The sequence below is a fragment of the Halichoerus grypus genome, chromosome 10 (assembly GCF_964656455.1).
Source record: "Halichoerus grypus chromosome 10, mHalGry1.hap1.1, whole genome shotgun sequence".
Classification (NCBI taxonomy): domain Eukaryota; kingdom Metazoa; phylum Chordata; class Mammalia; order Carnivora; family Phocidae; genus Halichoerus; species Halichoerus grypus.
Genome location: NC_135721.1, coordinates 37,268,454 through 37,294,676, shown reverse-complemented (window position 1 = coordinate 37,294,676; position 26,223 = coordinate 37,268,454). Strand labels below are relative to the sequence as shown.

The 26,223-nt window shown below is 41.3% G+C and overlaps 1 protein-coding gene across 4 annotated transcripts in view; it reads right to left on the bottom strand.

The window, feature by feature from the left end:
* Window positions 1-22,035: 22,035 nt before the first annotated feature.
* Window positions 22,036-26,223, bottom strand: part of LOC118535277 (immunoglobulin kappa light chain-like) — a 65,886-nt gene continuing 61,698 nt past the window's right edge. For all 4 annotated transcript variants that reach the window (XM_078056321.1, XM_078056320.1, XM_078056319.1 and 1 more), the window contains exon 4: window positions 22,036-22,560. In XM_078056321.1, coding sequence (XP_077912447.1) covers window positions 22,226-22,560 — 335 coding nt within the window. In that variant the 3' untranslated portion in view covers window positions 22,036-22,225. The remainder of the gene's footprint in view (window positions 22,561-26,223) is intronic.

The window sequence follows — 26,223 nt, the reverse complement described above, 5'->3', positions numbered from 1 at the left end:
TGGAGTGTTTGGCATGTGTGTCCATTGAACCTTGAGCCTTACTGTACTGGTTATACTTGCACGGAGGAACCAGTGGTCACTGGGTAGAGCTCTCAGCCCTAAGTGTCATATAAAAATAAATGCTCTGTGCAACCATCTTGGCTTTTTCCTAAACAAGTACTTCAAATTGATGAGTGCAAGACTCCACACTTTACAAGCAAGCCCTCTTACATAACATGACCGACTCTGAGAGATCAGTCTGGGTCACTTAACCAGCAAAGAGCCAGGAGTCGTGAGAGCTGCATTATTCAGGACAATTCTTGGCAGTTAAGATGTGTATCACCACTGTTGGGTACTTCTGCTCTCTTCTCTTTGTCTGCTGTCCTGGGTACACAAAGCCCCCCCCCCCCCCCCCCTCCTGAAGGTGCAGGCTGAGCTGGGCTGGAATTCCTGCCTGCCTGAAGTTCCCCCAGGGTCTTTTTAAGACCCATAGTTTTTGCCGGACATCTATACACAGGCCTTTAAGGGTCACGGGAGATAATTCGAGGGAATGGGGATGCTTTCCCAGGGGAGAATGAGTCTGACTTTGAGTTGTGGACATTGCCAAAATGTCCCGGGGCTCTGATATTGAAGGTGCCTGTAACCCCATGAGCAGCCTCCCTGGTCTCTGCCACTAGGGCCCCCACAGTGAGTGCTTTCAACCTGCTGCTGGTGCAGAAACTCTGTGGTAAGAGCTGGGTCCTGCAGTCCCCTCCAGGACCGCCATGGGTTCTGGGTTGTGTGCGGTGTGTGTGTGTGTGTGTGTGTGTGTCTGGTGTATTGTTAGAAAATCCAAGAGAGGTCCGGTGAGGCAGAGGAATAATTCCATGTAATTCTGGATGGTTTGTCCTTTCCCTCCCTCCCTCCCTGAGAGCGCATGCTTTTATTTATGTGACACCCCCCTCCTCCAAATAAGTACAGAATGCTTTATACCTTTATGCTTTTCTGTTTGGGGAAATGAGATAAAACCTCTTAAAGGAAAAGATTGCTTTGGTGAAATGTAAATAAAGAGAGTGCTAGGAAAAACACAGATACGAAGGGTAAGAGAAGGTAATGGATGTAATTTTAGTTGTGAAAAATGAGCATGTTTTCATCAACGTAAATTATTTCAGGCATGAAAAATTGAGTCTCTGAATAAGCATCAACTCAGACTGATAATGTTCGCAAGTGTTGATCTTGGAAATTCTCAAGGTACTTTGCAGAGCCGAGAGTTGTGTTCTCTGGGTTGATGCCTCAGATCAGCTCCTTTCTGTTAAGTGTGGTTTTCTTGGGTTTTATTTAATGCCTTCTTATTTTTTATTGAGCTACAATTCACATACAATAAAAGTCACCACAGTGCATTATTGTTTCTAAAGTAGATCGCTATTTTATAAGATGTGAGTGTAGAGAGTTTTATATTTATGTTTATTTTCTGGGTTTCTATTTTATATGTATATTTTCTGAGTAACCTTATAGATTTTGTGTTTAATTGTACCCATGTGACAGGTACTCAGTAATTATAAATTCATTTCATGGGGCAAAATATATTTTTTTGTGTTTTCCTTTCTGTGGGAACCCCATTGGATCATGTCTAATTCTGAGTGTATATCAGTATAAATAATGGCAGAGAGTAAATGATCCAAAATATTTATCCAAGTAAAACACTGGATTCTAGAGCTTATTTTTCTGTATAATTTTCTATAATTAAAATGATCAATACTTTTATAGTCTGAATTTTATAGTAAGGATAATTTTATTTATTTATTTTTTATAGTAAGGATAATTTTAAATGAATCCTCAAAATTTTGGTTTTAGAAGTAACTCAAGAATTCTTTTTCTCTACAAGGAGTGTTTGTACAACTTGTACCTCCATGTCTAGCTTGTTTATCTTCTCTAACATACTGGCTTTTGGGTTCAGTCCATTTTATTAAAAAACCTACTTTAGAGCTAAAATCCTTTATTAAGAATTTCTTAATCTAGGGGTTACAGAGTGGTAGAGAGAGAATTACTTCCCATGATTATTCCTTGTTATTATTCAAAGGTTTTCCCAAGTGCATGTATTACTGTTCCAAAAATAAAATGGAAAAACTTTCAGTAATCAAGGCAGGAAAGTATTTTGATCCACGTTAGTGTTTTCATTACTGTAATTCTTGCCATTTTAAATACTTTCAAGAATGGAGCTGGACAAATGGATGTGAGCAATTGGAGAGAAGCACCTTGATTAACTAAAGCGTGTATCTGTCCCCAAACATGCCCTTGTGAATTTACTTTAGACAGCCGGTCCTTAGTCCAGAACAGCGAAACAAATGTATTTCAGTGGTTCACATGTCACTTGGCAATAAAAGATAATTTAAGATTCTGAGAAGTATTTGCTATAACTGGTAAAATTTTACCTTTGAGATCAGTTCACACTGTTGGGAAGCGGTTAGTTTTTGTGTTCATCTGGTTAAGTAACAGCGCTTTGCTTTGGGTGCTGGAGAAGGGTCTGCACGGCTGCGGGATGGTCTGACCAGGGCCTGGCACAGAGCCGGTCCTCAGGAGGGATTGGTTTAATCTGAATCAGAAAATAAGACAACGGTTTAATTCTGACTTCCACCATGCAGCAAGTTGTTGGCAAGTGGTTCCCCTCCTTTTCCTGTTCCTGAATATATGGGAAAAATGATATTCTATTTTTTTTATTCTATAACCTTAATACAAAAAATGTTAGAAGTACTATTTCTTTTCTTTTTTCAAATTTTCTTTTTTATTTTTTTTCATTATTAACATATAATGTATTATTTGTTTCAGGGGTACAGATCTGAGATTGAACAGTCTTGCACAATTCACAGTGCTCACCATAGCACATACCCTCCCCAGTGTCCATCACCCAGCCACCCATCCCTCCCACCCCCCTCCACTCCAGCAACCCTCAGTTTGTTTCCTGAGATTAAGAGTCTCTTGTGGTTTGTCTCCCTCTCTGGTTTCGTCTTGTTTCAGGGAAAAATGATACTCTAATAAAAATTTCAAAGGAAGAGAATTCAAATCTTGCACTTTGATACAGTCGTCTTAGCATTTTTGTTGGTGTTTTTTTCCCTCATCTTTGTTCATGAGCACATAGTTTTTTACACAGAGCTAATTGTAAGGTGTGTGGAATTCCACACCTCGCTTCACAAATGCCTTATTGAGTTTTCCATGTTGCCGCACAGACTTGAGAAGCCTCCTTTCAAATGAGTGTAAGTTAGTCCATTGAGTTTGCTTTCCATGATTTCCTTGGCCGTTTCTCCTATTGGGCATGTAGGATTTTTCTAATGTTTGGTTTTTAGACTTAAAATGATTGCGTTAAAGGGAGTGGAATTTCTGTGGCTTTTGCTATGTGTTACTAAATTCCTCCTCAAAAGGTTATACCAATTTACAGTGATAATGGAGGGTTTCCCAAGTGTTCTTTTTCAACTATGGGAGGATTGTTTTACAGTCTATTTCCACACCTTTGTATCCCTCCCCTCCAGCCAGCAGAAAAGAGTGTTTCAAGGTGAGGGAGGACATACATACATACATACATACATACATACATACATGTATGTTTACTGTGAGTGAGTAAGCCTCACATACTGAATTCTACAGTATTACCTCACTGAGAAATACAGAAACAACCCACTTAGCTCCAGGCCTCAAGTCAAGCCTTAGTTCCTTTTTGATAACCCCATTCTGCTAAGTTTTTGTCATAAACCCTGCGGAGTTAAGTGGAAACTTTGACTTTCTGTTTCTGACTGTGATTGCAGGTGTCTGTCTAGAATGAGGGAGTTGAGGGAAATTGTTCACACCAGTCTCATTACCCAACATGGAGTCAGCAAGGAGAGTGGGCCTGTGAGCCCATCGCATGTAGAAAAAACAGTTTCATTTCACATTGCTGATGAGGCAAAAAGGTGCACACACCATGTTGCTTTTCATGAAACGAAATTCTGCTTGTAGCCCTGGGAGTTGTTCTGAAGGTTGTATATCATAAGCTTCCCAAGAGTTTCCTTGAACATTGTTTGTGTGACCACTACTCAACATGGTGTAGAGCGTAAACAGGTGTTTTTAATCCTCCATTTTATTTTCGATGGGAGAAATGACTCAGTCAGCATCACATAGGAGCAGAACCAGAACCAAGGATAAGTCTGCTTTCAAATCCAGTGTCATTTTAGTAGGTTTTATTTCCATTTTGGGCCACTGGACTCTTTAGTTAATTTATTTATGTTACTTATTTGAGAGAGAGAGAAAGCAAGCAAACAGGGGGAGAGGCAGAAGGAGAGGGAGAAGCAGGCTCCCTGCTGAGCAGGAATCCCGATGCGGGGGCTTGATCCCAGGACTCTGAGATCATGACCTGAGCCGAAGTCAGACACCCAACTGAGCCACCCAGGTGCCCCAAGCCACTTGACTATTTTAAAACACGCCATCTGAGGTTAGACATCTCTCAGCATCCACAGCATGGATGAAGAGAAGACTAGATCAGTTGCCTTGGTGATTTTGTCCAGTGTTGACACTCAAACCAGGATACTTAGGGATTTCTAGATTTAATTTATGCTTTCTTCTGACTATATTGTTTATATAATCTGGATAATCTTCTAATCTTGCTCTTGGATTCTGTTGGTGTATTCTCAACATCTGTGTGGGTGAGCACATGTTTTAGGTGGTAAGCTCCTACAGGTCTGTGGAGGCCTGGCACAAGGTACATATGTCAGGGGAGTCATAGGTTAATCTGCACTGTGGGCCCAGTCTCTGGCAGAGTGTGATCTTAATTTCTCTTTGGCCAGTCATCTTCCTTAGGGCAGTACCTCTTCATATGCCTTTTCATTTGGTGAAACTTTAACAGTGTTCTCAAATGAATTTTGCCAGGCCTCTTTTCATATTAAAATGGCTATTTCCACATTGTGGATACCAAATAAGATTCAAAGAAAGAATCTTAAAAATTCTTCATATTGTCATGTGGAAATCATAGCATTTTAGATCTGTAAGGGAGCTTCTCTGTCACTCAGTGCAACCCCCTCATCTTACAGACTGGGAGACTGAGGCCTGGTGACATGCTCAAGATTGTTAGCAAGGTGATGATCTAGGAGGGACTCCAGTCCACTGCTTTTAAAGACTGCATAGCAAGCATCAGATGCTTGCTCTTCTACAAAAAGGGAGCAGACAAAAGGAAAAATGTTCTAGGTCAGAAATCAGAGGCAAATAATAACTACAGAGCCCCCTATAATTGTAAAGTCCTTTGTAAGCTCTTGTAGATACAGAAGTAGGAATATATAAAATGAAATTTAGTTGATATTTTATGAAATAGATTCTTAATTTGCCAACAGTTTGCCCCTTTGTCATACCTTAGTAACTTGTTGTGAGTTTCTGAAGTGACTTCTGAATTATTAAAGAAAATTGCTAAAGAAAGGAAACCAGATCTACTGGTTTTATTCTACTCTAGCCATAATCTTTTAAAATCTGTTCAATTTATTTTAATTAGAATAACCCATTCCTTAAGTGGGACAGTTAACAGGGAATTTTCTGAGGTCACTTAACAAATTTTGGCTATTTCCCTAGCCGTGGGTATTTTTATTTTATCTTTTGCTAAAGAAATATGGTTTGTGGATTTTGTTAACTGCACACAACAGATTTTAAATCATCAGGTAGTGATAGAGCAAGGTGGTCTGATGACATGATTTAAACTAAAACTCACAGAATCCTTTGCACTTGAATGGCAGGTTCTTGGGAAGAGGAGGGTACTAGAGAGTGGCCTCTGTATCATCAGTGGGGCCCCAAGGACAGGAATGATTGCTCATGTTCTGAAATGAAGAACTGGCAGTGAAGGGTTTTGAAAAATTAGTTAAAGCAATGCTTGCATATTGGTTGATAAAAATAACAAGAGCAGTTACCTTTACTTAGGCACTTACCTACTGCTTTCATGTTGTCCTTACAATAACCTCCAGAGAGGTGCACTGTTATCTGAAAATTACAGATGAAGAGACTGAGGTTTTGATAGTGTTAGTCTCAAGGCCAGTCACCCAAGTTAGTGGCAGAGGTGGATTCAAAGTCATGTCTGCTTAGCTCTGAAGTCCATAATCTTTCCTTTGTAGTTTTATTATACTCAAGAAACCATGATTAATTTTTTTCTGCTTTTCTTGTCAATTGATTTCAAATTGAATGATTTTCTTTTTTTGGACGTGCTGAGTAGGGAGTATGGGCTTTTAACTCTTCTGCCTCTAACCTATGGCTGGATTAGACCTTCTCTTCTTTCCCATTCCTCCTGCTTAATCAGCATACAGGGGGAGGTGGGGGACTTCATGTGAGTCAGAGTATTAAACATTCCCTATCACCAACTTTGCCTTATTTTTCCCCTTGGTAGTATGGGGACAGCTCTGTAGTAATTGAACTGGGAATCTTAGGAGGAGAGGCCCCCACCTCTATGGGGTACACATCAGCAACATTTGGTTCCTCCACTGTGGCTGAAGCAACCTGTGATGTGGACCCTAATGCCAGCCCCATAGTGAGAAAACCCTGTTTTCATTTCTTCTTTTGCCAAGCCCATCTGGATAGAGCAGGTGCAGGGGTGGGTTCTTAAAATAGAAACCTTTGTTCCATGTGACGTGGCACTATGGAAGCCCCCTTGCTTCTTCACCTGTTGTTCAGATTAATGACAGGATGAAGATCTGTCCCCTCATCATGGCATCTTCCTGACTTCTGTGGGACCTTTCATTTGTCAGTTGACCTCTCTAGTTTCTTCACTTGTAAAATATAGGACTTGTTCTTGGTAACCTCAACTAGTGTCCTTCCTAGCTTTGATATTCTGTATCCATGTTTCTGATTAGGGCTTGGGTCTTTGAATGTACCACTTCTGTCTTGTTTTGTTCTCCCAACAATATTATTCTAGTGGAGTAGCTGGGCCTAAAAATGATTCTTGATGGTTAAAATACATCATCTCACCATCTTGACAATCCCTTTGCTTTCTATCAGCAACCCTCTCTAAAGCAGGTGCCACATACCACTTAAAAGCTTGAATAAGTTTCCATATATGTGTTTGGGATCACAGGAAACAGTGGGTGATTTAATTTAACATCAGGGGAGGTTATTTCCATGGTAGCTGTTCTTCCTTAAGAATTAAAGATTCCTCTCAAAATTCTAAATCTTAAGAGACTAGATTTTAAGAAATTGATATTTATAAAACTCCTCTGTTTTTTTTCTGAAGGTCAAACCAATCCTTGAGTCTCAGTCTTTTTTTTTTTTGTAAAGTAGGAATAATATCTCCTTCATGGGGTTGTGAGAATTAGCTGACCAAAGGATGGGGCACTGCTTGGCAAGCGTCTGACACATACTGGGCACTCAGAAAATGTTTGTTCACCCAGGATCATATAAGTTCATTTTTTTTTTTCTGTTCATGAGTGTTAGCTATTGGTTAGCCTTGAGGCTGAAAAATCGGCCCTCTGATCTCGAGGAGCTAGCAGTGTTTTAATGAGACAGAACAAATACATAGGAAACAATTAAAGAACAGCTCGAGTCAGGACATGACCAATTGCTGCTGCCTGGGGACAAGGTACCAAGGGACTAGGTGTCCCTAGCAGCGCAGGCACATTCTCACAGTGATGGTCTGTGAGTCCAGTTTTCAAGGAGAGTGGTGTGCCAGCATAGCTGACCATCCTAAGAAAGAGTCAAGACCAAAGGTTATGGGGTCCAACAATGGGGAAAAGGCTAAGTAAAATTATGTACCAACAATAAGAGAGAAAGATGCATATCATTCAAAATGATCAGTATGACCAGTATTGCACTGTATGTTAACTAAAATTTGAATTAAAAAAAAAGAAAGTCACAAGGAAGAGAAAATACATTTATAGTACTATACTGTATTATTTTAAAAAATTCACATATACGTGGACCTGCACAGTTCAAACCTGTGTTGGTCAAGGGTCAACTGTACTTCTGGTGAGAATGTATATAAGAAGAACCATGTTAGAGAATGATTTGGCGATATCTAGTGAACAATACACATACTTTATGGCTTAGCAATCCTACTCAGTCATATTCTATAAGAAACTCATAAGAATGTTCAAAATTATGGAATAGTAGAAATATGGAGGGGTGCCTGGCTGTCTCAGTTGGCAGAGCATGTGACTCTTGATCTCAGAGCTGTTGAGTTCAAGCCCCACATTGGGAATAGAGTCTACTTTTAAAAATTATGGAAATAACCCAAATGTCTGTTGAGAGGAGAAGGGTGTGGCAGAGATTGCAAGTTGCCCTCCACGCCCAGGGTTCACTTCCTATCCTTTTAAGACCTCTGATTTTTAATGGATGCATAGCCACTCTGAATAAAAACTGTATTTCTCAGCCTCCTTTTCAGCTAGATGTGGCCATCTGACTAAGTTTTGTCCCATTAGTTATAAGCAGAAGTCATGTGTATAATTTCTCCTTCCCCCTTGTTTCGTCTCTGTGGCTGGAAAATGGAGTTGATGGCGGAGACTGGAGCAGCCATCTTGGCCTGTGAGATGACTTGAGGAAAGAAAATCACTCATAGCTGAACAATAAGAAAAAGAACCTGGATTCCTGTCACTGTGGAGTGCTGTCCCAGCTCTGGACCACTCATCTCTGGGCTTTTACATGAGAGAGAAACTATCATACTAAAAAAAACTCAAAAAACAAAAAACAACCCCAAAGTGATCAATATGACATCTAAGTAGAAAAGAGAAGTGCTGTGAAATAGCGAGAGAGAGAAGTTGAACACAAAATTCTTATAACGATGTGGATTACTCCGTAGCTTTGTATTAAGATACATAAATATTAGACAAGAATATAATGTGAGGAATCAAAATAATAGATGTGTTAGGATTATGGATTTATGGATGAATTTCAAAAATATTCTTTTTAGTAGGCTTTCACTTTTAACAGTTGACATAGACCAACTATTTTGAATAATTTCATTCTGAATAATGACTTGGATTGAATATTATACCAGTCCTTGGGTGAAGTTTCCATCCTTCTCTGGGGCAGGACTTCCTCTGTGATACTCACTGTGAATATGGCTTGAATGGCTTGATTTTTTTAAAGAGAAAAAAAGTACAACAAATCCAGTAGATTATGGAGTCCTTTTCCATTTACATTTCTGTAGATCTTCCTTCTCAAATTTCCTACAACCAGATATTGAATCCAAAGGAAGGGAAAGGACTTGGGATCTCTGATTGTGAGCTTCAGGGATTTGGCCTGCTATTTCTCTACAAAATGCCTAGTTTCCCCAAGCATCAGTCAGCCTTATTAGAGGCACATGTCCCTTCAAGAAAAACGAGTATACCAACAGTCAACTTGGCAAATGGATCATTCAGGTGGGGATTTACATTTTACTTTGGCAGACGGACTCTTCATTTTCAAAAGAATTCTACATGTATTCAATACAAAATGTATTCAATACAAAATGTATTGACTTTTCAGGAACACATTGATTTCATGCAGTGACTTACCCTGTGGATAGTATGTATACTTAGGCTGGCTCTTCCATAGCATGAGTGAGTGCGTTCTTCTTGTTAAGGGGAAGAATCTGAGGAGATACAACACAGCTCTGACCCTCAGTGGTCTTCCAGCTTTCAATTTGACTTAAGTCACATCATTTCAACCCTGTGCAAGCCAATCCAGTGCAAACTAGTCCAATCTAACCAGTCCAGAAAGCATGTTGGTGTTTGTGTCAGTGAATCTAAGGATCAACATCTACCTCCCCCACCTCCCGGAATTAGAAGTTAACGAAGTGACATGGCTTGGGTTGTCCTAGTCTTGGGTGTCCTTGCCACCACAGGGAAGCCTGGGACCCTTTTTCACTCACTTTGTGTGTCAACTTCTCAAGGCCCCCTTGCCTATGTTTGAGAATGTAGACTGGAGGAAGGGAAACTAGACAGAGAGCCTCAACATCTGTCTTCTAGTTTGTCTCAACTTCAACGACTAACAGCATTGAGTAAGTCAGTCAACCTCTCAAAGCCTTAATCTCCTAATTTATTAAAATAGAGAGGATAGTCTGATTTTTCTGGGCACTTCTCTCTAGTCCTGGTAGTCTATGAATTCTTCAGCTCTTTTATCCAAACTTCTTGATTAATTCAAACCAAATTACATCCACTCTGATATTTTTAGTTGGCTCTTCTCAGAACATCAGTGTCCAATTTGGTGCTATTCTAATTTTTCCTTATTTGTACCCATTTTGGGGGGCAAGGATTATGTTTTTTTCTACAGACTTCTACAGGGCTTGTGGTATATAAATCTCCTCATGGTGACTCAAACTCTTGGAACCATTGTCAAAACAACATCTTGGTGATTCTATCCTTTCTTTTAGGGTCTTTCTCATGTCTGTAACACATTCCTACTCAAAAGTAAGAAGTTATCAAAATTTTAAATACATTCTGGAAGTTTTATAGATCCAATATTTCTTTTTAGAGTTAATGTTGGAAATAATTTCACACACACACATTTCTTTGAAAGATTTATTCTTTTCACGAAAGAAGGTTGTTTTATAAACGTGTCTGGACAGAAACACAGAATAATCCTTTACTGTTATGAAAAAGCAATCATTGTGAGTCATTCAGTCCAAATAAGCAGTTCTTTTCTGTCAGCTCAATGGCTTCTTTCCTCTGGACAAAGCACTGTACCCAAAAGTGGACTTATCCTTTCCACTCTGAGTGGAAGTGCCTATTGTGATCAGCCATGACAGAAGTGTGAATGGCTGTGGTGCTGGGTAGGGAGTGGTGTTGGTGGAATTGGATTGGATTATCTGGGGTCATAAGAAATGAAACTTCATTTGTAGCTGGCTGGCTCCAGAAGGTGCAATATCCTATACTTACATGCAACATTTCTTTGGGACTGAAGGCAGCATAGAGCAGGCATGCTGTACAAGGACAGCAAAGGAATAAGAAGACCATCCTTGAAAGCCATGGTTGGGAAGTGGATTATAAGTGCAGCAGGACTTTTCAGGAAGACCTGGGTCATCAGATCCAGTGGTGTAGTTCCAGGCAGATGGCTGTGTGGAGCAAAAAGAACAATGGGCTTGGGCCGCCTGGGTAGCTTAGTCGTTAAGCGTCTGCCTTCGGCTCAGGTCATGATCCCAGCGTCCTGGGATCGAGCCCCGTGTTGGGCTCCCTGCTCTGCGGGAAGCCTGCTTCTCCCTCTCCCACTCCCCCTGTTTGTGTTCCCTCTCTTGCTGTATCTCTGTCTGTCAAATAAATAAATAAAATCTTTAAAAAAAAAAAAACCAATGGGCTTGAAATCAGAGGGAGGATACCAAAGAGTTGGCTTTTCCACTTGGGCAAGTTTCTCAGTCTTTCTGGTCCTGTATCTTCATCTGTAATTGGGGTAAATGTCACACTCTGTGAGCTGGCGTATCCAAATAACAAACAAAAACAACCAGACACACAGGAAAACAACCCCTATAATAGTTCTATAGACATATATCAACCATCAACAATTCATTATTCATTCGCTCATTTGCTTTTTCAACAAATGCTTGAATAACCACGGCACGGTGCTTTGTGCTAAACACTGCAACAAGTAAGCAATTGGATAAAGATCAAGGTGTAAAAATTCTAGTTCAGGTCCTCAGTAAATAGTAGATGAATCATAAACTGAAGCATGGAAATAGAGAGTGACTTTCTATAGGTCCTCCAGCTACTTTTATGATTCTCAAATGTTGTTTTGATGCACAGTTTCCAAGTAAAACATTGTGGGTTTCTTTATAATGGACAAAAGGCCCTGCCTCTTAGGAGCTTAACTTTTTTTTTTTTTTTTTTAAGATTTTATTTATTTATTTGACACAGAGAGAGAGACAGTGAGAGAGGGAACACAAGCAGGGGGAGTGGGAGAGGGAGAAGCAGGCTTCCTGCTGAGCAGGGAGCCCGATGCGGGGCTTGATCCCAGGACCCTGGGATCATGACCTGAGCCGAAGGCAGCCGCTTAACCGACTGAGCCACCCAGGCGCCCCTAGGAGCTTAACTTTTGATAGGAAATAAAGACAGAGATACTTGGGGCTTACACAAATCAAACACATAAGTGATAGATGGCACATAGTGAATTCAGTAACGTGGGACATCAAGAGAGAGTAGACTCTGGGTGAAATCATCAGATTACCTCATTATTCACAGATGATCTTTTAGAGGAGGTGGAATTTCTTTAGATCAGCTGGAAATAGAACCAATTTCATTAATTTTCAGACATACCTTCAGATAAATAGCTAACAAGAGTTATGAAGTTAAAAAATTTGATGGTCTTACATTTAACATGTGACTCATTATCTTGGAGTATGTCATGAATCTGACAACATGGGTGAAAAGGTTATATGCAGCTGTCATATCAGGTAGGCTTGGTGAAAACATAAGCTTTAGGAACTTGTTAAATTTTACTTATAAACTCTTACTACAGAACACAGTAATTGAGAAAAGTATATTCCTCTTTCTTACATAATTATTAGGGGTTACTGTATTTGTGGGCAGTGATGCATATTAAAAACCAAGTTGAGGTTGAGGGTGGAGAAAATCAGTGGCAGGGGTGAGAGACACTATAGACTGAGGCATGTATCTGGGGGTAGGTGTGTGTTGGGGCGAGAGCAATGAGGTTTGGGTTGTGTCATTTTCCACAAATGTCTATTTAGCTTCTCTTGTTCCGAGAAGTTTTTTTTTTACCATCAGGTTAGGGGACAGTGTCTGTATCTTCCGGCATTTACAGTCTTAGAAGAGCAGGGAGAGCGTAGGAAGGAGAAGACAAGCTAACGTGAGGGCAGGAGGCCTCAGACCCATCCAGCCCCATGGCTGATGAGGCTCTCTCTTCACTAGTGTTGCAATCCGAGGAAAGCATTCCATCTCTAGGTGACTGCTCTAGTTAGTATAGTCAGTGGAGACTCATTGGAATGATATCATCTAGCAATGGGAGCTTGTGTAGTGAGTACAGACCAGCTGATCAATCTCTCAATACACAGCAGTTCTCAGGAGCCCATGGCCACCGCCCTCACGGGCAAGACCTCTGATTAGATCTCTACAGAGCCTACCCCATTTCTCTATTTCTGTCTTTCCTCTCTTCCTTGTTACTTCCATCTCTATTATCTTTTGTCTTTCTTCCAGCTCTCTTTATTATCCCTTTCCCTCTAATCCTCTTGTAAATGTACTTTACTTAAATCATAAACATTGGTTTGCTAAATAAAATGTTGCGTGCGCACACACACACTATTTTCTATTTCTTGAAAAAAGAGAAGACAGAGAATTAAAAAAAACTCTCCAAAATGTAGAAGTCCAGAGCAGATTACAGTTGACCTTTGAACAACATGGGTTCGAACTGTGTGGGTCCACTTATATGCAGATTTTTGGAGATGAATACAGTACAGTACTGTAAATGTATTTTAGCTTATGCTTTTCTTAATAACATTTTCTTTTCATTAGCTTTATTATAAGAATACAGCATATAATACATGTAGCATACAAAATACGTGTTAATAAGCTGTTTATGTTATCGGTAAGTCTTCTGGTCAGCAGTAGGCTATTAGTAGTTAAGTTTTCCAGGAGTTAAAAGTTAGGCTTTTTTGAGTAGATTTTTGACTGTATGGGGGTTGGCACCCTTTGTTTGGATCAGTGATCCTCAGTCCAGAATTTCCTCATGTCTGGATTATTGTCTTTGGTGGACAACGAAAGAAAATATATATTGGAAACCCATATGTGAAGTTTTAAATCCATGGAGAGCACAGTGAAAATTGAATGGGAGTAGATAGGAGGTTCTTCTCATATTATCCAGGCCCAGGGAACGGATCTGAGCATCTGTTGGGGGGACTGAGGATCTTGAAGTTCTCAAGGTGAGTGTTTGTAGGTCATGCTGCTGCCCCAGGGGGCAGGGACTTCTGTGTTTTCCTCTTCCCTGTGCACCTTCCACCATCCACCTCCAGCCCCCAGCACACAGACCAGGTGCTCACAGATGTCTACAGAATGAAAGAATCCAGGAATACCTGTGAGATCAGAAGTTGTAAGAGACTGGGTTGAATATATTCTGATTCCCAGGTTATTTATGTATTTTCTTATTCTCTATCTTTAGTTTTTTCTTTGATATTTGTCTTTTTGCACAGTAAAAGGCAACAAACCAGTTACAAGGAGTAGAGGACTTCAATAAATGAGCTGTCACCCACCTGCTCTTGAACCAAGTGGGTAGGAAGGCAGGTCTCAGTTGGCATGTAGTCTGAGAAGAGTTTATGATGTCTCAGATTCCAGAGCCTTCTTTTCCACAAGGATATGAGACACATACTCAGCTCACTCTCCTTCCAGCTGGGAAGACTGCTGAATGGTTGGACTCCTTGAAATCACATGCTGATGACTGGGGAGAACATTTCCTTTCTTTCAGTATGGAATATTGGTCTTTGGGAAATGCACCTCCCACCTTAATCCCGAAAAACTTCAGCATTCCATTATGGTGTCAGGCAAGCTTGGGGGAAATACACTGAACTTAACCTTATCCTTAGGCCTGTGGGTGAGATAGTGTATCAACAAATAGTTCCTTCACTTTGTGCCTTAGTTCCTCCATCTTTCAGATTGAGAGATTTTCCTTGCCTTGACATGTCAAATAGGTAAAGAGGAACAGCATTGTGATGTATTATTGCAAAATTGGAGGAAATGAAGGTTTCAGGCCAAATTGAAAAAGGCTTCCTTGTGGAATGACTGCAGGGAGAATATCCATTGAGCTCAGCCATGTACTCCAAGAATCTGTTAATAATTGAGAATAAGAAGAGGTCAGATTGAGCACATACTCTGTGGCATGCTTTGTACTAAGTGGATTATGGACAGTGTTTCATTTAATGTTCACAGTGATGCTGAGACAGAAGTTTTACTACTATTACTTTATTATAGACAAAGAACCAGAGACCAAGAGGGTCTTACTTCCAACATGTTATAAGTGATGAGTCCCCATGTCAGAGCTCATAAATGCAAGCTATGACTTCCCGGGTAGACGGCTGGAGCACTGGAGTGCTCACTGGAGTGATTTATGAGGACACCCTTGGTGTCAGTAAGTCCCAGGTTGGCTAATGTTTGGGCACAGGGTGAAGGTATGTACCTTCCCTGACCTCCAGCGTGTGTTGTGTGTGCTTCCTGTGTGGTTCCATAGAGCTCCGAGACACCCCACAGTCCATCCATTGTTCTGTGTTGCAATTTCTGCTAACCTGTTTCCACATTAGGCTGGGAGCTCCTTGATGCTGAGGGCTCTCTCTTGTTCACTGTATTGTCTGCAGAACATAGTACAGAGCCAGGTACATGAAGATGCTAATCAATGTCTGTGAATGAATGAAGGTGGGCATCCATATATCCAATCAGATAAACAAGTTTTGTCTGTAGTAGTTAGGGTTGCATGGTGTAGAAGGGCAAACAACTATCACTTGGGTAAGGCCCAGTGGATGGGTAAATGGACGTGTGGATGGGTACATGCATGGGTGCAAGGGGGATATGGTAGAAGAGAATGCTTTTGTCATGGGTGCCAGGAAGTTTACTAAAATGTGTTCTGAAATGTTGCTATGACTCATCCCTATTTTTCCCAGCCCCCTATCTCTGAGATGCCCAAACTATTCAACATGAATTGTTTCTTGCTGCCCTCAAATACTTCCAGGACCTCTGTGGGCCTCATAAAGAACCTGCTTGCTCACAATGTCTTTCTTACATGCAGCTTGTATAGGTCCTGTCACCATATCAGACCTCTGAGAGGGTGCTGCCTATTCTGGGCTGAGGTTTTCCAGGGGGAGAACCCTAGGACTGGAGATGGGGCAGTGAGTTTAGGTGGAAAGGTATCAAGCAAAGTTAGGGTCATTGTTACTTCCAGCCCAGTGCTGGACACAGCCTTGGCCAGGTCCTGTGAGGACCCAGGTGCAGGGGGCCATAGGAACTACTGGAAGGGTGTGGTGGGCACCACCCAGTGTGTTGGAGGAGGATGGGAGTGAAACCAACAGATGTGCTCAAGGTTCTATTTTCACTTCCCCAAAAGGTCTTCTCCTTGACCAAAGCAGTGTGACCGTTGCCATGACAGTTGCTATCTTGGTCCCTGGGACTCTCCCTCAAAAGGTGGCATTACTTTTTTAATCTTCTTAGGCCAGTCACCATGAAACTCGATACTAACCCACCTGGGGTGGAGATGGGCAGGGCATGGCTGGGGCCTGAGCACTGTGATGGTGGAAGATGTTGGGGTACTAAATGGGACCTTTGGTTATTGAGTTATTTTTCCAAACTAGACCAATACTCCTAGTTGTCTCAGGCTTAGCTGACGCTCCATTTTTGCTAAGCGTCATGGATTTCTCTCCTGAAATGTCCGTAATTAACTCGTTGTTGCAACTGATAACAGATGGGAAGAATGCTGGCCTTGAATCTCAGTCTGTCTCCAGGTGACCAGGCCACGCCATCCAGCCTCTGCTCTTCGTCTCCTGACCGGACTTCCAAGTTCTTTCCTCACTTGGAGACTCTATGCCCTTGAGAACGGCAGTTTTAAAGGGACCACACTGTGTTGTACAGGGCTCTTGATCAGGCTGCCTGAGTTTGAGGCCTGATTTTTGGTATATACTGATTGTGTGACCTTGGACACAGTATTTACACTTAGTCTTAGTTTCCTTATAATACAGACTACCTGCAGGGTTGTTGGAGGATTCAGTGACATGATCTCTGTCAGCGTAGAGACATTATATGCATTGCTATTATTATAGAGTATAAACCGGCTACAAACTGGCGTGTGTTGAGCCAAAAGGAGTATTCCAGAAGGTCTTCTCTGTGTAGTTACTGTTTCCTGTCTTGACCATCCACATTTTATTATGGTGTCATAGGTTGGAGGCTGTTCCTTACTTGTTCTTTGAGCCCATAGTGAAATAAAAGCTTGTAGATTTTCTTGAGAAAGACTCACAGAGAGGGAAGACCTTCATTCACCATCCAGTCCAATCTTTTTGTTAGTTTTACAGTTGGTTGAGGCCTAACTGTTACTATGACAAACCAATATTATTGGCTACACAGAACCTGCCGTGTGTAAACTATGAAAAAGACATGGTGGCTTGGGCTTGATAACCCTGGTTGAAGTTACAGTTCTACCTCTTACGAGCTCTGTAATTTTAAGCACATTACATAACCTTGTCTGGCTAGCTCAGTCGGTAGAGCATGAGACTCTTAAGCACGCTACATAACCTTTCTTAGCCTGTTTCCTCATCTGTGGGGCAAGGTTAATAAATACCTCAGTGTGTGGGGTGAGAATCAAGGTCGTCATACAGGTGACGGTACTAGCAAATGGCAGTACCCTCCTCTCATCTGCTTCCCCTGCTCCATTGCCCCTGTCCTCACCATCATCCCTTTTCTTCCTCTATGCAGTGAATCTTGCTGGCTTCAGGGATACAGAAGGTTCCAGAGTTAGGAGGTAGAATCTTCTCTTAAGAGATAAGTAACCACACAGTAGGGATAGTAAGAGCTATTCAAATCCTGAGAAGAGATTGGTAGGTAAATGGAGGGGTAAAAAGGCTGAGAGGAGCTAAGGGGAGAGACAGGAGGTGTCTGTGGGGGTCTTTCCCATGCCAATGGTCTCTAAGAATTCGGGGAATGAGTTGGCATGTGGAGCCTAGGGGAGAGGAAGTGGCAGATGGTAAGGGGACTGACTCCCTTGTGAACTTCACTCTTCTCCATCTTCTCTTAGCTTCCCCTGCCCAGAGACTTTACTTGTGTACTTCAGTCTACAAAGTCTTCCTGAATTGCTAAACCTCCACAATCTAAATTCTACACATTTATTGGAGAAGCCATGAACACTTCCCAGCATGTTTGAGGACCTCTCTGTTAGTGCGCATAGACATTCCCTTCTCCTCTGTCCCTGGGTGAACCATCCATGTTCCCAGCAAGGGGTGTGCCTCCCCTGTGCTCCACCCACCCTGTCTCACCTACTCAAGGACATCGCTCCGGCATTTTTCTCTTGTCTCTCCTGCAGCACCATATTTTCCTCTGTACTGGATTATTCGCATTAGCATTCAGAAAGGCTGTCATTTCTCTTCTCCTTCCAGATGCTGCCTTTCCCCAACTCTTTCCTCCAAAGAATTAGCCATGCACACTGTCTCCAATTTCTTTCCTCCCATTTTCTTTTGAACCCATTCTGATCAGAATTTTACTTCTCCCGTTCTATAGACGCTGCTTTTATCGAGTTCACTAATGACCCCCACATCTCTAAATCCAGAGGTCCATTTTTGTTCCAATTGACACAGTTGACAACTGATCAATTTCTCCTCCTTGTAACATTTCCTCTCTTGGATTCCAGGACACACCACTCTCCTGATTTTCCTCCTTCTCTGGCCCATCCTTTTCAGTCTTCTTTTCTGGTTCTTCCTCATCTCACCAAGTTCTTAATGTTGGAGTGCCTCCCAGCTCAGTGCTTGAATTTCTCTATCCCTGCTTGCTTGCTTTAGGTATTGTCTCACAGTCTGTGAGAGACTTTTAACATCATCTGTATGGTGATGACACTACATTTATGCCTCTAGTACTGACCTCTCTCTTCCACATTACAGGGTCTTATATCCAGTTGTCTACCTATCATCTCTGCTTGGTTGTCTGATATGCATCTCAGACTTAGCACATCCAAAAAGGGAGCTCCTAAAGCTTCTGTAATCAAGACAGTGTCTACTGGTATAAGGATGGAGGGACAGTAGATCATGGAATGGAATTGAGATCTTAGAAATAGACCCAACTTTGTAGTCAGTTGATTTTCAACAAAGGTATTAAAGCACTCCAGTTGGGGAAAGGGAAGTCTTTGGGGTTAAAAGAATTATGACTGGAGAATAAGTTGAAGGAGCCCCTTGAAAGAAATCAAATGGTAGCCAAATGGAGCTACTCTTATGATGGTGACTAATGCTTGCACCTCCCTTGGTATACACTAGGCTGGGTGTTTAGCACTTCATTTGAATTATTTCATTTAATTTTTACAACAGTCTTACAACTAAGACCTTCAGATGAGAAAACTGAGGCACGAAAATCAAGTAACTTTCTGTTATGACTTGTGAGCATGTTTTCCCAGGCAATTATAGATAAACAATGCTGTGGGAAAACAGTGTAATAATTTGTCCACTGCATCTGGCCAGACTCATGGTGACAGCTGATTTGAACCCTAGTGCTAACTCGCCTGTGCTCACCCAGTGGGGAGAGAGCACAGAGCCCCTGGCTTCTGTCTTTCAGATTCAGCTTCAGGTCCTCCAGTGGCCACTCTGACCACCCATTTAGTTTACTAAAACATTAGGTCCCACCTTGTTCACTTTTATAACAACCCTCATCCTCCTACCCCCCAGCACAGGTTCCCAGGCTGAATGGCACCTTCTGGGAAGATGAAAAGAGAAGAGACCTCAGGAAGATGGCGTGTTTGACCCTTTGTTCTGTGCAGCGCCATGAGCACTGGAAGGCAGAATTGTGTAGGTTTCCAGAGAGCACGCAGGTGGGGATTTGATCCCAGGCCCCACACTGACCAGCTGTGGGGCCCTGCCTTTAGCCTCTCTTCTCTGTAAATTGAGTGTAAGATATTTCTTGATGTGAACTTATTTTGAAGTTATATATATATACACACACACACACACAGAACAGTGCACAGATTATAATTGTACAGCTTGACAAATTTCCACAAAGTGGCACACTTTGGCACTTACTTAGCAAAACTCCAGAAGCCCCTTCCCATCCAGTCTCCTGCTAGGCACTACCTCACCCCACACTCAAAAGTAATCCCCATCCCAATTTCTAATTGTATTTTTAACTGGTTTTGAACTTTATATAAATGAAAATATATATAGAATATATCTTTTTAAGACATACAAATGGCTAACAGACACAAGAAAAAATGTGCATCATCATTAGCCATCAGGGAAATCCGAATCAAAACCACACTGAGATACCACCTTACACCAGTTAGAATGGCAAAAATGGACAGAGAAAGAAACAACAAATGTTGGAGAGGTTGTGGAGAAAGGGGAACCCTCTTACACTGTTGGTGGGAATGCAAGTTGGTACAGCCACTTTGGAAAACAGTGTGGAGGTTCCTCAAAAAGTTAAAAATAGAGCTACCCTATGACCCAGCAATTGCACTCCTGGGTATTTACCCCAAAGATACAGATGTAGTGAAAAGAAGGGCCACGTGTACCCCAATGTTCATAGCGGCAATGTCCGCAATAGCCAAACTGTGGAAAGAGCCGAGATGCCCTTCAACAGGTGAATGGATAAAGAAGATGTGGTCCATATATACAATGGAATATTACTCAGCCATCAGAAAGGTTGAGTACCCAACTTTTGCATCAACATGGATGGAACTGGAGGAGATTATGCTAAGTGAAATAAGTCAAGTAGAGAAAGTCAATTTTATGGTTTCAGTTATTTGTGGAACATAAGGAATAGCATGGAGGACATTAGGAGAAGGAAGGGAAAAATGAAGGGGAATCAGAGGGGGAGACCAACCATGAGAGACTATGGACTCTGGGAAACAAACTGAGGGTTTTAGAGGGGAGGGGAGTGGGGGGATGGGTTAGCCTGGTGATGGGTATTAAGGAGGGCATGTACTGCATGGAGCACTGGGTGTTACACAAAAACAATGAATCGTGGATCACTACATCAAAAACTAATGATGTACTGTATGGTGACTAACATAACATAATAAAAAAAAACCCTGAAATTAAAAAAAAAAAATCTTTTTTTTTTTTAAGATTTTATTTGATAGATTGAGAGAGAGAAAGAGCACAAGCAGGGGGAGCAGCAGGCAGAGGGAGAAGCAGGCTCCCTGCTGAGCAAGGAGCCCTGATGCGGGGCTCAATCCCAGGACCCTGGGATCATGACCTGAGCCGAAGGCAGACACTTAACCGACTGAGCCACCCAGACACCCCTAGAATATATCTTTTGTGTTTGGTTTCTTTTGCTTATTTATTTATTTATTTAATTATTTTTTATTATGTTCAGTTAGCCAGCATATAGTACATCATAAGTTTTTGTTGTAGTGTTCAACGATTCATTACTTGCGTATAACACCCAGTGCTCATCCCAACATGTGCCCTCCTTAATACCCATCACCCGGTTACCCCATCCCCCATCCCCCTCCCTTCTGCAACCCTCAGTTTGTTTCCCAGAGTCCAGAGTCTCTCATGGTTTTTCTCCCTCTCTGATTTCTTCCTATTCAGTTTTCCCTCCCTTCCCCTGTGGTCCTCTGCTCTATTCTTTTGCTTATTGTCATGTTTTTGGGATTCATCTATGCCAGTGGGCATAGTAATAATTTTAAAATTCTCCTTCTGTAATAGTATTTCAGTGTGTAAACATACTACAACTTAGTGGCCCATTCTATTATTGGTAGGCATGTGGATTATTTCTTGTATTTGGCTTTTATAAATGAGGCAGCTCTGAAACTTTTTACACAGGTTTTTTGGTGGACAGAGACACAGTCATCTAGGAGTAAGATTGCTAGGTTATACTGTATGAATCTCTCTCAGCTTTCTAGAACTTGCCCAACATTTTAATTAACATTTTTAACTTTGCAGTGTAATGAGACTTAAATTAAGTTTCTGTAAAGTGCTCAGTGTGGTCTTTGGCAGATAGATACATCATACTCCATTAAGTTGAAGGGCCATAATGGACTTTAACATTTCCTTATTCTTTGTTCATTTAGATCATTTTCGTGGTCTTGTGATTTTATGTAATGTTACAGTGAATGACTCTTGATAGATGTTTCTTTCTTTTGAAAAATTTGGTTTCGGTAAATTCTCCTGGTAAGTTCAACTGGATCAAAAGATATGTGACTATAAGGACTGTCACCCTTAAAAGGCCGCAGAGGGCCTATGGAGGAGGGTAAAATGAGGAAGCAGGGCTTTTATGCCATAGGCCAGGGGAGTGGGATATGAAGACAGGTGGTTTATGGCTTTCACAGAGGAGTGTCTTGTAGAGAGAGGACTGTAGGGTAGGGTAGAATGGGGGATGAGGATTTTTATAAATGATGGTGTATTTCATAGCAACTCAATATTTAGTTCCTTAGAAGATAAGCTGGGTAATTGGAGAAAAACAATGTATAACAACCATTAAATCAGGAAGAAGAGGGAAATCACAGGTGCAAAGAGTCACTTTATTTATTCATTTTCCCCCAAATATTAGCATGATTAAAGCCAAAGAAGGGGAGGCAGTAAGGTGGGGAGAAGGGCCTGCAACAGGGGTGGGTCTCTGATGGGGAAACGGCCAGAGGCCTGACGGAGGGAGGCAGGGAGCCTGGGACTGAGGGGCAGGTGGGGGGCCTGCTAGGCCACTGTCAGACACTCGCTTCTTTGGAAGCTCCTGACAAGGGCGGAGGACAGGCTCTTGTGAGTGACCTCGCAGGAGTAGTTCTCATGACTTTGGTACTCTGTACTGGACATCGTCAGGGTGCTGCTGAGGCTGTAGGTGCTGTCCTTGCTGTTCTGTTCTGTGACACTTTGCTGGATGCCTGTGTTTCGGATAGCCCCATCCACTTTCCACTGGACTCGGGCGTCTTTGGGATAGAAGCTATTCAGCATGCACACGACAGAGGCGCTGCCCGTGTTTAACTGGTCCGGAGACGGTGGGAACAAAAAGACGGATGGCTCGGCATCATTCCCTGATGAAGGAAGCACAGAGAATGGTCTCTAAGTAACAGGGAAGTTCTCCACTTAGGTATATTGTTTGTGGGCAGTCCCAGAGCCCGGAGGGACAGACAGAGCAGCTTATCCTGTGTAGCAATGAGGGAGAAATATCATGTCTACCATCTTGAGTTTTTCTCTAGCTCTTACCTCTTAAGAAAGTTTTAAAGTGTTTCATTTGAATCTTTGCAGCCATTTTAAGGACTTTTTGCTTTTCTGACCTCACTTTACTGCCTCCTGCAGTAAACATGAGTGGTTCAGGCAAAGACACAAAGGCCATTTCATCTGAGCCCCTTAGAGTTGAGAAGCGAGACCAGGTCTTGGCCCCCCGCCCCTTACACAGATGATTTCCCCCATGCCTCTCCCAGAACTGTGTGCAATGATAGCAGGCTGCCTCGTCCTTCCTGGGTTTTCTTTGAGTGTGTTAGGGCCAGACCCACCCTGTAGAGTGGCTCCAAGCCCTGAGTCTGTGCCTGGGTTGGGGTTAGGCCCTGTCACCCTCTGTGATCAGGCCGGCAACTCTCCCACCTCTCACAAAGGCCTCGAAGGAAGACAGAGCCCTGGGCTGAAGGTTGTCATCATGTGGGGCGATAACAGACCAGACCAGGAGGGCCAACTGTAACTTTGGCCACCTGCCTACGAGGAACTGGCTAGCTTCGGTTCTGACCCTGAGCACCTGCCAGATGGCCTCCTGGAAATCCCCGCTGTGGGCATTCAGGCCCTCTGCTCAGAGGGCAAGAGCTACAGTAACACATCAGGAAGCCTTTGCTGGAAGAACACTGCAGATAAGTGAACAGGTTTTTATAAAGTTAACCTCCATTAACCAAGCAGTTCAACATAAGATACTGAACTTCTTATGTTTTGATTTTTTTTTTTTCTCTTGGAACCTTCATTACTAATTTTTTTCAGAGAATTTTATAAAATAGCTTTGGCAGCAAAATAATAAGAATTCTAGAAAAAAAGGAGGGACATATTCTATAAAGATACTCCTATCTGGGTAAATCCTTGACACCTTTAAAATATCTATCCTGCATTAAAATATTAAACAATTAGTACATTTGATATGGAAATTCTTCTAGGACATTTTATTAGCTTTTAATGGAGTTTAAAATTTGTAAAAGAGTTTTTAAAAGGCTCTAATATAGTTTTAAAATAGTTTAAAACACTTACATAGTTTAAATAGCTCTGAAAGAGTTTTCAGAGTTTTAAAACAGCCCTAAAATAGTCCTTTTTAATTGTTGCAGACCAAAAATAATCGTTCTTACGCATCACTCTTGAAATCAGCTGAAGTAAACAACAAAAAATTACTAAACTATTTTAGAAGGTAGGGGATTAAAATACCCAGATTAAAAATTTTCTATCACAGAAGGAAGGTATTGGAAAATACGCTGTTATTAAGTTTTTATTAATGGCATTTGTCTATGATGGGATATTTTGTACAGCTGAACTATAATCCTCCCCAAGCCATTACATTTTTGAAAATCAAAAACATGTCACAAATTTATCTTTTCTCTAATGGTGTTTAATGTGAACTCAGTAGAAAGTTGATTGATCAAAACCGGAGTGGCCAGATGGCCTTAAATTAGATTTTCGCTGGTTGGGACTTTACCCTGAAGGAGTTACATATATTTCTTTCTTTTAGATTGCGCTTTTGTTATTTAAATACATTTGATGGGAGGAGATTGAAATGGTTTCATGTCATTGAAAAAAAGTAGCTTTAAGTTTTTTATAAAAAAATTTTCATTAAGGGGATATACTAATAAGTGTGAATTTTAGTTCTGAAATCTCTGATAAATCAGACTTCTCCCTGTTTTTCCCACATTAGCTCAGCGCCTGCCACATTTCTGTTCTTTTCTGTTAGCGCCATGACTTGTACCACTGTGTTGGAAAAGCCGCCACAGCAGAGTGGAACAGGCCGTGGCCTCTAGCTGTTAGGCGCACTGCCACACGGACTCTGTGGCCAGGTCACGAAAGTCATTCAGTCATGACGAAAGACCGCCATGAGGCCTACAGACCACGCAAGCCATGCCGTGGCCTCTTTGGCGGTATAAAAAAATGGCCGAGTAATAACCAGGGAAATACAAGAACACACTCACTAAACTATTTAGTATTTTCCTACAAGTCCGTGGGCATTTAAAACATGCAGTTATTTTATTTTGCTTCATTTAAACGAATTTCTTAAAAATGGAGGTTTTGGCGACAACCATCTTTTCACCATATATGATAAGAAATCATTTCACAGTTAGTCTAGTGTAGAAACTGGATTTTTAAAAAGGCAATATCTCTCAAGATATAGAATCTCTGTAGAATTTCTGAATATTGACAGTTTATCACTCATTTTAGACTCTAAAGATGACATTGCTGCTGGTTCTCAATTAAACTGTATCTTTTACACAGCAAACAAGTATACTTTTCTAACTCCTTACTGACTTTTCATGCATTCTATTGATTTAAATTGTTATCTTATAAAATAATTTGTCAGAGGAGAGAAAGTAGACTAAGAAATTTCTGTATCATACATAATGAGCAAAAATCAATATAACATTTGGCAAAACTCAATAAAAATTAGTTTTCTTTTTCTCTTGAGCTCCAAAGTTTCTTTTTCATACTATACTAATTTTTTCCTTTTGAATCTTGCAATTTAGATTAAATTAATCTTTTTGTCTACAAATCCATTTTTGCAGCTGAGTTTAACTTTGGAAATTGGTGATAAATGTGAAATAGTCTCATGTACTCATCTGCACAGAATTCAACCTTAAGCCTCTAAAAGTCAGTACTGGCATTTAGAACCACATTTCAACAAGCAATAGAGAAAAATTACTTACGTTTAATCTCCAGACGTGTCCCTGGGCCAAAGGTGGCCCACTGTTAATTAGTTTAATTACTTTCCCCTCAGCAAAAACCTCTATTTGCTGCTAAGCTCATTAGATTGACGGATACAGAGAAAATCTGGCAATTTAGATGCCATGTCAACTAACTAGCTCTTCGCTCTTCCTTGAGACAAACTGATTTTCAGTACCTTACTCATCTGATTTTCGGAAGAATCCCATTCTCTTCGGAATTGACCTCAACTCACATCCCACACATGAAAAGCCCCAAATTTCACAACTCGACAAGAAAAAGGACTAGAAAAGTGTACTTACGTTTGAGCTCCACCTTGGTCCCCTGGCTGAACGTGAGCCACAGTGAGGGCTCTGACACTTACCCCTTAACAAAAACCTTCTTCTGACGCCAATCATAGAAGAAACGCCAATTCAGAGAAAAATCCAGCTATTCGTCTCCCATTCCCCCCCACAAAGCCTATTCTCATCATAAACTCAACAATTTGTTTGCTTAGCTGTAAAGTTGGCTGTTTTCTGCTATTTACTTTTGGGTCACCAGCAACGGCTCATTTTACCAAAATGTCACAAACTTGAACAAATGATATAACAGGACAAAAACCTCACAAAGAATTGAGCAAAAATGTACTTACGTTTGATCTCCAGTGTGGTCCCTTGGCCGAAAGTGAACCACAGTGATTTCTCTTAACCTCCATCTCTACAAAAACCCTCCCTGAAAAGGTAGCAAGCCTCTCTCTCCCATTACCCTATTTTGATTTGGAAATCTTAAAATTAGCCCTCAGCTAGCCTCCAGTGGAACAA